General features: G+C 36.7%; 1 protein-coding gene across 2 annotated transcripts in view; it reads left to right on the plus strand.

Annotated features, from left to right (window-relative positions):
• RELN (reelin) overlaps nt 1–13,336 on the plus strand; it is a 528,348-nt gene that overhangs the window by 235,139 nt on the left and 279,873 nt on the right. For both annotated transcript variants that reach the window (XM_047096965.1, XM_047096964.1), the window contains exons 5-6: nt 5,742–5,774; nt 8,769–8,847. In XM_047096965.1, the coding sequence (XP_046952921.1) occupies nt 5,742–5,774; nt 8,769–8,847 (112 nt within the window). The remainder of the gene's footprint in view (nt 1–5,741; nt 5,775–8,768; nt 8,848–13,336) is intronic.

Consider the following 13,336-nt stretch of genomic DNA (forward strand, 5'->3'; position numbering starts at 1 on the left):
AGTGCAATTGCTGGGTCATTCCACTTTTAGCTTTTTGAGGAACCTCCATAGTGTTTTCCAGAGTGGCTGAACCAGTTTTCATTCCCACCAACAGTGCATCCTTGCCAACATCTCTTGTTTCCTGAGTTGTTAATGTTAGCCATTCTGACAGGTGTGAGGTGGTATCTCATTGTGGTTTTGATTTGTAGCCCTGATGATGAGTGACATTGAGCATTTTTTTTCATGTGTCTGTTAGCCATCTGGATGTCTTCTTTGGAAAAGTGTCTATTCATGTCTTCTTCTCATTGCTTAACTGGGTTCTTTGGTTTTGGGTATTGAGTTGGTAAGATTTTATAGATTTTGGATATTAACCCTTTATCTGATATGTCATTTGCAAATATCTTTTCCCATTACATCAGTTGCCTTTTAGTTTTGTTGATTGTTTCCTTTGCTGTGTAGAAACTTTTTATCTTGATGAGGTCCAAATAAGTTCATTTTTGTTTTTTTTCCCCCTTGCCTCCAGAGACATGTTTAGTAAAAAGTTGCTCCAGCTGAGGTCAAAGAGGTTGCTGCCTGCTTTCTTCTGTAGTATTTTGATGGTTTCCTGTCTTATTTTTTGGTCTTTCATCCATTTTGAATTTATTTTTGTGTATGCTATAAGAAAGTGGTAGAGTTTCATCATTATGCATGTCACTGTCCAGTTCTCCCAACACCATGTGTTGAAGAGACCATCTTATTTCCATTGGATATTTTTTCCTGCTTTGTCAAAGATTAGTTGGCCATATATTTGTGGATCCATTTCTGGGTTCTCTATTCTGTTCCATTGATCTATGTGTCTGTTTTTCTGCCAGCACCATACTGTCTTGATGATTACAGCTTTCTAATACAGCTTGAAGTCTGGAATTGTGATGCCTCCAGCATTGTTTCTTTTGTTGTTGTTATTTTTTTGGTTGTTTTCAACATTACTTTGGCTATTCTGGGTCTTTTCTAGGACCATACAGATTTTAGAATTGTTTATTCTAAATCTGTGGAAAATGTTGGTGTTATTTTATAGGGGTTGCATTGAATGTGTAGATTGCTTTGAGTAGTATAGACATTTCAACAATATTTGTTCTTCCAATCCATGAGCATAGAATGTTTTTCCATTTCTTTCATAAGTGTTCTATAGTTTTCAACGTACAGATCTGTTACCTCTTTGGTTAAGTTTGTTACTAGCTATCTTACGGTTTTTGGTGCTATTGTAAATGGGAGCCATACCTTCATTCTTAATCCTTTGCTGAAAACAGACTTTTAAAAGAACATGGAGGCTTTAGTGAGATTCTGTCATGGTTCTTACATTTTGTTGGCTTGTTTTTACTTTGTTCTTTTAAGCAAAGTAGGAACTTCATTTTAAGTAGGCTGTTTAGCATTTCAAATTTTATCTGTGGTTTTGACTAAGTTGATTCATTTTGATGACATTTGGCATACTCTTGATGTTATCAAGGTACAACTTAAGTCCAATTTCCAATTCAGTACAATTACTTGAACCTGATCAAGCTTTAAAGAGGATGTAGTTTCTATAATTTTTGTAGGTCTAAATGACATTAAGTTTGTGGGTAAAGATTTCAGAGATGTGTGATTATTTTGAATGACATCAAGTTCAGTGAAACACAAATTCATTTACACATTTATCCTCTGTTAACACAGATAGTGTTGTCATCTTGCCTAGGATCAGTAATGAATTAGTAAATTTTTGGAATTATAAGTTGGGTTTATTTATCCATTGCCAATTCTCATAGATCTCCTTGGAGTGATCTATAAAATCCAACTGCAGATGTGGTATCCCATGATCATTGTACTTTAATTCTAAAAAACACCACTGAAAGTTTGGCCTCTAGCCATTACACTGTTTGTAAGAGTTTACAAATTATTGGTAGAAACTCATATTAAGCTGAATTGCCCCCAAATTAATGGGAAGATAAGCAATTTAATAAGTAATCACATGTTTATATAAACTAAAGTAAACTTTTGGTCTTTTTCTCAGAAGTGAATTTTTTCTGCAGCATAGGATGTACAACTAATCACTTTTGTGAATCTAGGGATATCCAAATTTGTTAAGTTTCATGTTAGGACAGTAAGTGCATTCTCATAGCTTGAAGTTCTGTCCAGCCTTTACATATAGTCTCATGAGATTCACCAATGAAGCCAAATTGGGACCGTATTATGAAGTGCCTCCTCAGTGATCTCTTTGGGTACAAAACTATTCCAGCCATCTTTCTCTGTCTCTAATTCATTATCCAGTGCATCCTTCCCTGTATGTACCTGTGGCTGATTGTCTGACCTGGTGTTCTTATCCTGATGGAGAGATAACTGGAAGGAACTGAGATGTCTTTTATACTTCTGTTAAAGACATGTTATGTCCTGTTTTCTCCAAAGCCAAAACCTACCTCTTTAGAGACATTTTTGTTCTCTCTCAGAACAAAACTTCCAAGTCTAAGCCATTTGGCAACTTCAGGTGGTAGCTAGAGTTGGTCCCGAGATTTTGGGTCATAGGAGTGGGAAGTTGGACCAAGGTGGGAGTGGTAGGGTGGGAACAATCAAAGGTCCTTGGGGAGGCAGAGAATCAGTAATAGACCAACAAAATGTTGAGATAAAAACATTTAAGCAGTCTAGAAAAATGAGTCAGAACTAGTTCAATGGCAGAGGAGCAGGAAAGGAATACTTAGTTGAAGATATGGTACTGGGCAAACACTGAGAAGGCTGACAAATTAGGACTCTCTAATGCACGTGTTTTATATTTAATAAAGGGAAGAGTAAAGACCTTTATGCCAAATTCACATAATTCATCCATGTTAGGAGTATGAGGCAAAAAGCAGGTACTATCCAAGTGGGAATGTAATAAATAATGTTAAACTATATTATACTTCTTTAGGCTACTTATTCTAATTTTTCTGTGGTACATTTACCCCTAATAAATGTGGAACAGAGGTTGAACTTCCTACAGGCTTAGAAATTTTGTTAAATTACATAAAAAATAGATTGATGTAGTCACTTACTGAGAGATGATTAAAATAAGCTTCCCAGGCCCAGTACTTTCCTAGATTTTGGACCATATTTACCCCATACATGTATGAATATTTTTCAAGGAAATTTGTACATTTCTTTCCATCAAATTTAATGCGTACATGTTTCTCTTTCTGAGGAAATAACATTTAGTTATCTCGGTGGATTTTGTTAAAAATATTGAATTGATTTTTCCTAACTAGTGATTTAAAAACGATTTAAATTTGTTGAATTAAATTAAATTTAGGTGGTACTTATTGAGTGTTTAAACTACCCAGACTGTTATACTAAAGGACTTTCTGACAATATTATGAATATATTTTGGCATGTTTTCAAAGGTTTGGATCTTCAATTATTCATTTTCCAAAATATCATAAAATATATTACAATTAAGAAGTATCTTTCAGTTTAATTCAGCATTTATTGGGAACTGATTAACAGCTTAGGCTGGTGTGTTGGGTGGCCATATTTTCTGCCTTTGAGGAACTTATTTCCTCTTGGGAGAAAAGATATATACTTAATACAAAGAATAGTTCTGCATGCTGTAAAAATAAGGGCTGGACTATATGATTAAGACCAATAGTTTTTAAATTTGGCTTTTTGTGAGAATCACCAGGAAAGGTTTTCAAAAATACAGATTCTAGAGACAGTCTTTGAGACATTAGTCTGCTGTCTTCCTGGTGTTGGCCTCACTGAAATAAATTCCTCTCTTGTTCCATCACTAAAAACAAAAACAAAAACACAACAAAAGCAAATTCTAAGCCTCCATTCCCAAAGATTCTGATTCCCTGAGTCTTTTCTAATTGGCCTCCCCTGATGATTATGTTGTGGGTGGTTCAGTATAAGATGCCATGTGCCAAAGTCATGTAGAAAAGGTAGATACCAATTTGGATAGACTCCTTAGATTAAGGTAGAGTAAAGCATTTTATAACTTAATCTTTTTATTGGGTCCAGACCTCATTTAAAATCAAGTAGGTCCTGATGTCTCTGCAGATATTTTGTTGTACATATTTAAACAGTAAGTATTTTTACTTGATACCTGCCCTAAATTTTACATTTGATTTAATTAACTTATTTCCCAGTTTTCTTTGAAGTTAAATACTATATAGATATCAGTATTATTTTCCTCCTCTTCTTAACAATTTATTCTGTGAACACAGAGAGCCCCTTTTGTAAAATAGCTGATATAGTCATGTTCAACAATTATGATATCTTAACAAATGAAGCAAACAACAACAAAAAAAATTTCTTTGGTCCTTGATCCTCGTTAGGTGCTACAAAATCTCATCTCTTGTCTTTGCAGTGGACTTTCTTGAAAGAACAGTCTGCACAGTAGTTACAAGTGTGGCCTCTGAAGCCAAATTTCCTGGGTTCATCTTTAGACTCTGCTTAACAGTGCTGTGATAACAGTATGTTCTCAATAGATATCATCTTTATTAGGATTATTTTGGTCTTTCATTTAACCCTCTTTTCTCTTAAAACTCTCTCATTTCCTTATTCCCATAATGAAATGAACTCTTTCTCAGTCTCCTTTGCTAGCTCGTCTTCTACCAGTCCCTTAAATGCGTGTTTACCACTTCATTTCACTTCTTTTTCTATGTCCTGCATTCTCTCTGAATGACATGGTCATCTTCCATGACTCCACCACCTCCTGTGTGACAATGATTCCTTAATTGGTTTCCAGCACCGATCTGTCTCCTAGCTGTTGTTCAGCCCTGTCCAGTAGAGGTATAATGCAAGCCACATGTATAATTTTCAGTATTCTAGTAGCCACACTTAAAAAAATAGATGAATTTTAATGACCTATTTTATTTAACATGGAATATTAATATTCCAATATTATGTCCCTTATTTGTGGAGTGCTCTTTCTTAAAATGCATATTTTGAACATCCATTCCTTTGCTCATAAATGTTCAGAAGATCGTCAAGCTCTCGTGGTAAAGTCCAAATTCCCCAGCATTCACTTCCATGATCTTGTCCTCCCTATTTTCCCAGCATCACCATTTTTACTCTCTCCTCTTAACACTTTCATCCAGTCATGCTGAAACTGTTGTGGTTCTTCCCCAAAGCCATTCTCTTTTGCTTCTCTATGCCTTTTCACTTTTACTCCAGAAAGAACCAGCTCCCCCTCCTCTACCACCACCTACGTTCCTTCTGCTCATCTTTCAAAACCTAGCAGAGAAATCATCTTCTCTGGAAAACCTCTCCCGACAACCCTTTTACTGTTCAGCCTGGAACCAGTATCCCTTCCTTGTCTGCCATAGCACTTACTGCACTATATTCTAGTTAGCAGATGGTAATGAGCTCTTTTGAGAGCAAGAGTGGCACTATTTTCTATTTCCCTAACACCCATAATAGCCCCTGAGAGGTACTGGGTGCTCAGGAAGAGTTTTAGCATATCCATTAACTATCACGTCACATTTATATTATGTGTTTCGAGGGATACCTGAGGCTGATGTGTTTGAGGGATACACTCAACTATCCTGAATGTAAGGGGTTCTACTCTTCAGTTTAGGAGTTACTTTTAAATAGAATAACTACATAGAAAGTTGGATGTTTTACTTTAAGATGTTTACTGGCATTTTTTTTCTTACTCTTCCAAAAAGGTTCTAGTCATTTAATTTCTTTAGTGTTACCTAAGTTTTATAATTGTATTTGATTATTGCTGATTTTGTTTTTGTTGCTAATCAATCATCTTTCCTTTTTCTCTCTTGGTCCAGCTCCAACAGAAGCCACGATGCACCCACATCTAGGTAAGTGCTTAAGACCCCAGTGTCACTAACCTTAGTACTTAGATAGGCTTGTTTCAATCCTCTCACTGTGTGGGCAGATGATATAGAGGTGAGGAAACTTCCTGCCCTCTCTGATTCACTGATCATTCACTGAAATCAGTCTCAGGTTCATATTATGCTCGAACACAGGACCTCACCAAGGAGGCAATCATGGTGCCCACTTGGGGCCAGTGGAAGGACTTTTAAACCTGTTAGTACATCCATCCTTGCGATCCTGTTGAGCCTGATCTTTTATTTTTTATTATTTTTTATTTTTTTTAATATATGAAATTTATTGTCAAATTGGTTTCCATACAACACCCAGTGCTCATTCCAAAAGATGCCCTCTTCAATGCCCATCACCTACCCTCCCCCACTCCCACCCCCCATCAACCCTCAGTTTGTTCTCAGTTTTTAAGAGTCTCTTATGCTTTGGCTCTCTCCCCCTCTAACCTCTTTTTTTTTTCCTTCCCCTCCCCCGTAGGTTTCTGTTAAGTTTCTCAGGATCCACATAAGAGTGAAAACATATGGTATCTGTCTTTCTCTGTATGAGCCTGATCTTTTGATCAAGGATTTTAACGCCAAATTTTCCCCAGAGCTCCTACCCATCATAAATAGTAGAGCATAGGGTTGGTGTGCAAGGAGCTAGGAGTGTGGAGGCATGGAGGTCATTTCAGATTTGAGATAACTGTTCAGACTAGTACTGGGTTGTAAAAAGAGAGTTTGGTCATTTCTTTCAAAATTGAAATGAAGTTGTTCAAATAACCATAAGCTTTGTTTAATGGCACCATATAAAGTTGCTACCTCTCATTTTTCTCATGATCTTTCCATAGTGCCATGCAAGGCAAGGTTTGTAGTTGCTAAGAATAGTTTCTGGAACCACTTCCTGGGTTTATCTCACCTTCTCTGCTTGCTGGCCATGTACGTTGAGTAAGTTACTTAGACTCTCTGTGCCTCAGTTTCCTCATCTGCAAAATAGAGGAAATAATAGTACCTACCTCCTTGGGTTGTTATGATTGAATGAATTTCTGTTTGTAAAGGTGTACAGTCGATGATATAATAGTGTTTGGAAAGAAGTAAACACATGAACAAATAACCATTGAGGCTTACCCATGCCTCTGTAAAACATTCTATAGAAAACAAATGGTCTTTTAAGAGTTCAATTTCTCATTTGTGTTAGTGAGGGTTTATTTCAAGAGCGATTTCCAACGCTACACTATTTAATAAGAATGAAAATAAATCATCCTGGCTGGCTCCAGCCTTTTCAGATGTCTCTCACGGTGGGACTTGCAGATGGGTCAGTTGTTTGTCTCTTGGGCTTTTCCTTTCAACCTACAAACCCAATTAATTTATTTTTCTCTTTGGAAAATCTTCCTTGAGAAGCTCTACTTTTATGTAATGCTACAGCTTGGGGCTCCTCTTCTTTGGCAGACTAACTCAAACAAGTGCTTAGAAGCATGCCTTCTGGCAGCCAAGGCAGGCTGGTGACCCGCAGTGGCCCAGCCTCTTCTGGGCCAGGTTAGGTATTTGGGAGAGCTGCACCCTGTAGGCATTTCAGGCACTGCATCTAATCGCTCAGAGGAATCATTAAATCACTCCCACACGCAGAATACATCACAGCGTTCTCCCTGCGTAAATCCATATTCTCCCTGTTGTCCTGCCTAAGGCTTCTGAGTTTGAGCAGCCGTTGCTCTTAATACATGCTGATTCACTGGTTTCCTGGACTTCGTTATGTGCTTACCTGCTGGCATACCTGGAATAAAGAGAGCGAAGAGGGCCGTGGGTGGCAGTGTCACCAAAGAGGACTTGGAAGTATGCTTCCTGATATTTGGAAGTGATTTTAATTACCCACTGGATCGATGAATTATTTGTGTTATTCAAGTGAGCCAAAAACATAAAATATCACCTTTGAAAAAAAGTAAAAAAAATTGGTTATTTTTTTGTTAATCAGATCCTGTGATTTTAATTTTTCCAAAAAGCATGTGTAAACTAGTTCAAACAGAATCATACAGGCCCAGAGAATCTATATGAGCCAAAAGAAACTTCCCAAGCAAACCAGGGGAATGGGATGAGAGGGTTTTTGACCATGAAATTCATTTTTTACAACTTGAGTAGAAAGAATTTTCATTTCTCCCACAGCCTTAAAAGCGAGCCGTGAATTTTTTTTTTTACTTATCCACCTTCTATTCAGTGGAAAAATCACAAATTCTATGGCTTACGAAAACACTCTTTGCTCTTGGTATGCCCAAAGTTGTTTGAAAACTTAAAAATAGATATTTAATACAATCTCAAGTGTAATGATAATTTATTTTAAACTATGGGTGGCTCCCTCATATGCCTCCTGACTTTTAACATGACTTTATTTAGGACTTTTACTTAATGTAGATAAATTCTCCTATGCAGCTCTGAGGGGGAAAAATGTTAACACTTTGCAACACATTGAATAAAATATGAGTGAATATGCAGAACTAGGGAAAACAAGGCAGGGGAAGAGGGATAGTAAGAAAGAGATGAAGAAATGGCTTAGTAAATACCAGCAACATTAGCTGACAATGAATAGCCAGAATGGTCCATCTGCTTCTATTAAAGTGAGTTAACACTGAACCTTTCTGGGCATATTGAGCTATGAGAGACAAGTCTTGTGTGACCTGTCTTCATAGGTTAGTACTGACCTTGGCCTTCCTGCCTTTTCTGCCTGGTGACAGTTTGGTCGGGTTTCTCTTTGGGGACTGTGGTTTCCAGACTTGTAGGTGCCTAACCATCGAGACTTTACACTTGTCCCTTAGTAGTTTAGGGGCCAAATATATAATCAACTGCTCATTTAAAATTCAGTTTTAATTTAAAATACTGTTATTCCAAAATAAATAAATAAATAAAATATTGTTATTCCTCATAAAGGCAGTACATTGACCCTTTTGTGTAGCTAAGTCTATTGTTTAGTATAATTTTTTCCTAAATACTTTATTTTTCTTTTAGCTGAAGTACATAGCGACAGCGTTATCCTACGAGATGACTTTGACTCCTATCACCGACTAGAGTTGAATCCAAATATATGGTAAGTTACAGGAATATGCTTCACTTTGGTTTGTTTGTGTTATGCAAAAAAAAAAATGATGCTGATTGCTCCCTTGGAGCAGTTACATAACGTTAAATTACTCTTCAAGCACTAAGGGATGAATAAAAGTTGTGAGTTGTTCAACCAGGAAACTGGGCTTAATGTAGACTGCATGTCTATTTCTCGACTTCTTTAAAAACTGAATCTAGGTGGCATCTCAAAGCCATGCATATGTTTAGATTTTTTTTCAGGTGTACAAAGTTCTTTATGTAGAAAACATTATGCTTTAGTGTGTCTAATAATTGCATTTATGCAAGGAAAAGAAGAGAAATGGTTTATCTGAAATGAGAGGTGATTTGAGTCACACTTATAAATAACTTCTAAGTCATTGGACTGCCTCATTTATTTACACCCTAGTCTCTCCTCTGAAGGCAGCTTAGGTTCAACTTCATGGGATTTTTGAGGGCAAAGAAATAATGAATCAAACCCATTCATTAAAAACTTGTTGAATAGAGGGGCACCAGTGGGCTCAGTCAGTTAAGCATCCGACTTCAGCTTAGGTCATGATCTCACGGTTTGTGGGTTTGAGCCCCGTGTTGGGCTCCGTGCTGACAGCTTGGACCCTGGAGCCTGCTTCGGATTCTGTGTCTCCCTCTCTCTCTGACCCTCCCCTGCTTGTGTTCTGTCTCTTTCTGTCTCTCAAATGTGAATAAATGTTAAAAAAAAATTTTTTTTAACCTGTCGAGTACATCAACGGATGCATGAATTTGTTGGCAATTTGTTGTATTTTTGGTGACTGGGGAAATAGGTCTGTCGACCCAGACCTACCATCAATCTGTGTCATTTTAGAGAATATCTGAATGTGGATGTTCTGTGACATTAAATGTTTTTATATACACAACCAAAAGCTCAAGGTAAATTTGAATTCTAATGTAAGTAAACTTTCAAGTTGCAACCAAAATTCAAACAATGCTCAAGACTAGAAAGAAATGAAAAACACTAATTCAAAAAGATATATGCACCATGTTTATTGCAGTATTATTTATAATAAACAAGATATAGAAGTAACTAAGTGTCTATTAATAGGTGAAGGGATAAGGAAGGTGTGTCTTTGGAATATTGTGCAACCATAAAAAAGATGAGATCTGGCCATTTGCAACAACCTGGTTGGAGCTAGAAGGTATTATGCTAAGGGAAATAAGTCAGATTGAGAAATATAAGTACCATGTGATGTCACACATTTGTGGAATCTAAAAAATAAAACACATGAATAAACAAATCCTAAACAAATAAATATCAGAATCAGACCCTAAATACAGAGAACAAACTGATGGTTGCCAGAGGGAGGGGCGGAATGAACAAAATGGGTAAAGGGGAGTGGAGTATACAGGCTTCCAGTTATGGAATGGGCATAAAAGGCACAGCATAGGGAATATTGTCAATGATCCTATAATAGCATGTGTGGTGACAGCTGGTAGTTATGCTTGTGGTGATTGGATCAGAACATATATAGAAGTTGCAACACTATGTTGTACACCTGAAATTAATGTAACATTATATGCCAATTATATTCAAATTTAAAAACAGACTAGAACTCCATCCTCAGATGTCAGCATATGATATTCATTTCTGTTTTTCTTTATTTTCACTGTTCAATGAATATTAGGCAATAATAATTTTATTTATACAGTAAATTTCAAAGGGATATCGTCCTTCTCTCAAATAGGTTATAGTTTAGTAGAGGATATACAAAATGCATATTTTTAAAACCCTCCTAATCCAGGATATAAATTCTTAATTCTAATAGATGGGGTACAAATAACATGTATTGTAGTTCCAGAACAAGAAAGATGGCTCTGATGGGATTTTCTTAGAGAAAGTGGCCCTGGAACTGAGCATTGAAGATGTTATATAGGTGGAGAGTGCTGGTGCTTAAATACTAGACGGAGGAACTTTTTGTGCCTTTTCTAGAAAGAAATATTGATCTAGATAGTATATAATAAAAATCAGAGTAGCCAGAATCATAAAGTCTCATAATTTATATGCCACCTAAGAAATAGTTTATCAATAAAATTTCACTTCCCTGGGAACATATCCTAAATACAAATTTCTTAAAGCAAATTGAAAATCTTTACTAAGAAAAGGCCAAAGAAATTCTCTAAGCACTTCTTGTGCCCAGGAAAAAGTCTCTACTCCTCTTGACATTAGGGGTTTTTATATTCTATTAATATAGATGTTGTCAGATGATTTGTTTCTTTCAAGGCAAGTTTATTTCTGTCAAGCTAATTCATTGTCTTCAGTGAGTTTTCTTGATAGATACAAAATGTGACTTTTATGGGGTTCAAATTCTGTTGTTTTTGAAATCAATAAAACATGATTGATTTTGCTTCACCCATTTTCGTGACTGATCTGATATATGCTTTCTTGACCCAAGTTATGGATTTTGTGTCCCTCTCACTTAACTTATGGTTTCTCCCACTTAAAAAAATTTTTTGTTAACTTTAAAAAGCCACGTACTTCTGTTTTCTATGAAATATATTTCAGAGTAATTTTACTTTATCTCTTATTGCCCACAGTCTCCTTCATGTAGCCTCTTTAAGGTTAAAAAAGCCCCAACTATGAACCTCTTATCATTTGAGAGAGGACTTTGTTCAGCAAAAGGTGGCAGAGGTTCTGAGGTCAGGCCAGTCCAGTTTGACTCTTGAGCTTGTCACTGGCCAGCTGGGTACCTTGAGAAAAGCGAAAAGCTTCCTTTACGGCTAAGAGCCTGTTGCTTTGTCAGTAAAAAGTGAGATGAATACTGTTTTTACAACATTGTTTTAATGTTTGGGGAGCTGGAAAAGATCTGGCACCATGTCTAGTATTGTAGGTGCTCAGTACAAGTTAGTGCCTTCCCTTCTTCCCTTCTTCTCTCTTTCTTTCCCTACTCTTCTCTCTTTCCCTCCCTCTCTCTCTACCACCTCCCCTGCCCTCTTCCCCTACTTTCCTTCTTCTCTCTCCCTCTTTTTGTCCCTCCTTCCCTTTCTTCCTCCTGTGATATATTTGCACATTGTTCTCCTTGTCTCCTCTAAGCCCAGATATGACCCCAAATCATTATTATTTTTAAAATCTTCAACCAATTGAAGGACTTCAACCAAGTCCTCATGTATTCCATTATTGCATTTGGATGAAAAAAAAAAACACATCTGAGTAAATATTTCTGTATTATATAATATATGGAACATATATTAATGATAATATATTTTAGTGGAATCATAGGGAATGGGGAAAAAAGAGGATATTAGCTGTCTCAAAATCCTTAAAAATAGACATAAATTCCCTAAAGGAAGAAACTAGCACTCAATAAAATTGGACATCCCAGTGAAATATGTCCAGTATAGTAACGATGCCCTACGTGCTTTTGGAACTTTATAAAGGCAGTTTTCACTGTCCTGAAATCTGTTTTCTCACAATATTGGCAATGTGAGTTTTGTTCTTTATGATCTTGTCTTTAATTCTCTCCACCCCACAGAATTAGAAATCCCTGGGCAACTCTGTGACAGTGTAGGAAGGAGAAAACCTTACTGCCAAGTCCGTAACTCTGTGTCTCTGCTGTACATCGCCACATACATACAGCAGGGTATCCTCTGTGCTGCTTCTGGCCAAATTCCCATGACTACATACATCACCAAATAATTTGCCACTAGGGAAAAATGTACTGCATGTGTAAGCATGTTCTTCCATGGGGTTTGGAAATCATTGTATGCAGTATTCAATTTGTAATTTTTAAGGACAAGCTGAAGGAAAAATTAAGAAACTAGTTATGTCTGTGTAATGATTGAGAGAGAGATCAGTTTCAAAACCAATCACTCACAACTCCTTTGCTTCCATTAACTTCATTTAATAAAATCCCAATTGTTTTCACTCTATTACCTGTAGTTTATGATACTCACATTTATTATCTCATGTAAAAATTACTGTACATAAAAGACAAGGAACATAAAACACTGTGACTATTGTTATGAATGAACATAACAGCCCAGTTACTCTTCCAAGTGTTGGAGAGCAGTTGTGATAGAACCAAGAAACTTTTTTTTAATTTTTTTTTTTAACGTTTATTTATTTTTGAGACAGAGCATGAATGGGGGAGGGTCAGAGAGAGAGAGAGACACAGAATCTGAAACAGGTTCCAGGCTCTGAGCTGTCAGCACAGAGCCGGACGCGGGGCTCGAACCCACGTACCGAGAGATCATGACCTGAGCTGAAGTCGGCCGCTTAACCAACTGAGCCACCCAGGCGCCCCCCAAGAAACATTTTTAATATCAATTCAATACTGAATGTCCTGCCTGTCTACTTAGTTTAAATACTAAGTTTCATTTCAGAATTAATAAAGGTACTTGGCAAAAAGTCCAATAATATTAAAAAATATTTAAAATTAAAAATAAACCTTCCTCCCACACTATAGCTGTATTCCCTTCCAACAGAAGCAGCAACTGTTAATGGTTTTTGC

Source organism: Lynx rufus, unplaced genomic scaffold, assembly GCF_022079265.1.
Source record: "Lynx rufus isolate CCGP_SWC_20201006 ecotype Redwood Valley unplaced genomic scaffold, mLynRuf1.p SCAF_4, whole genome shotgun sequence".
Classification (NCBI taxonomy): domain Eukaryota; kingdom Metazoa; phylum Chordata; class Mammalia; order Carnivora; family Felidae; genus Lynx; species Lynx rufus.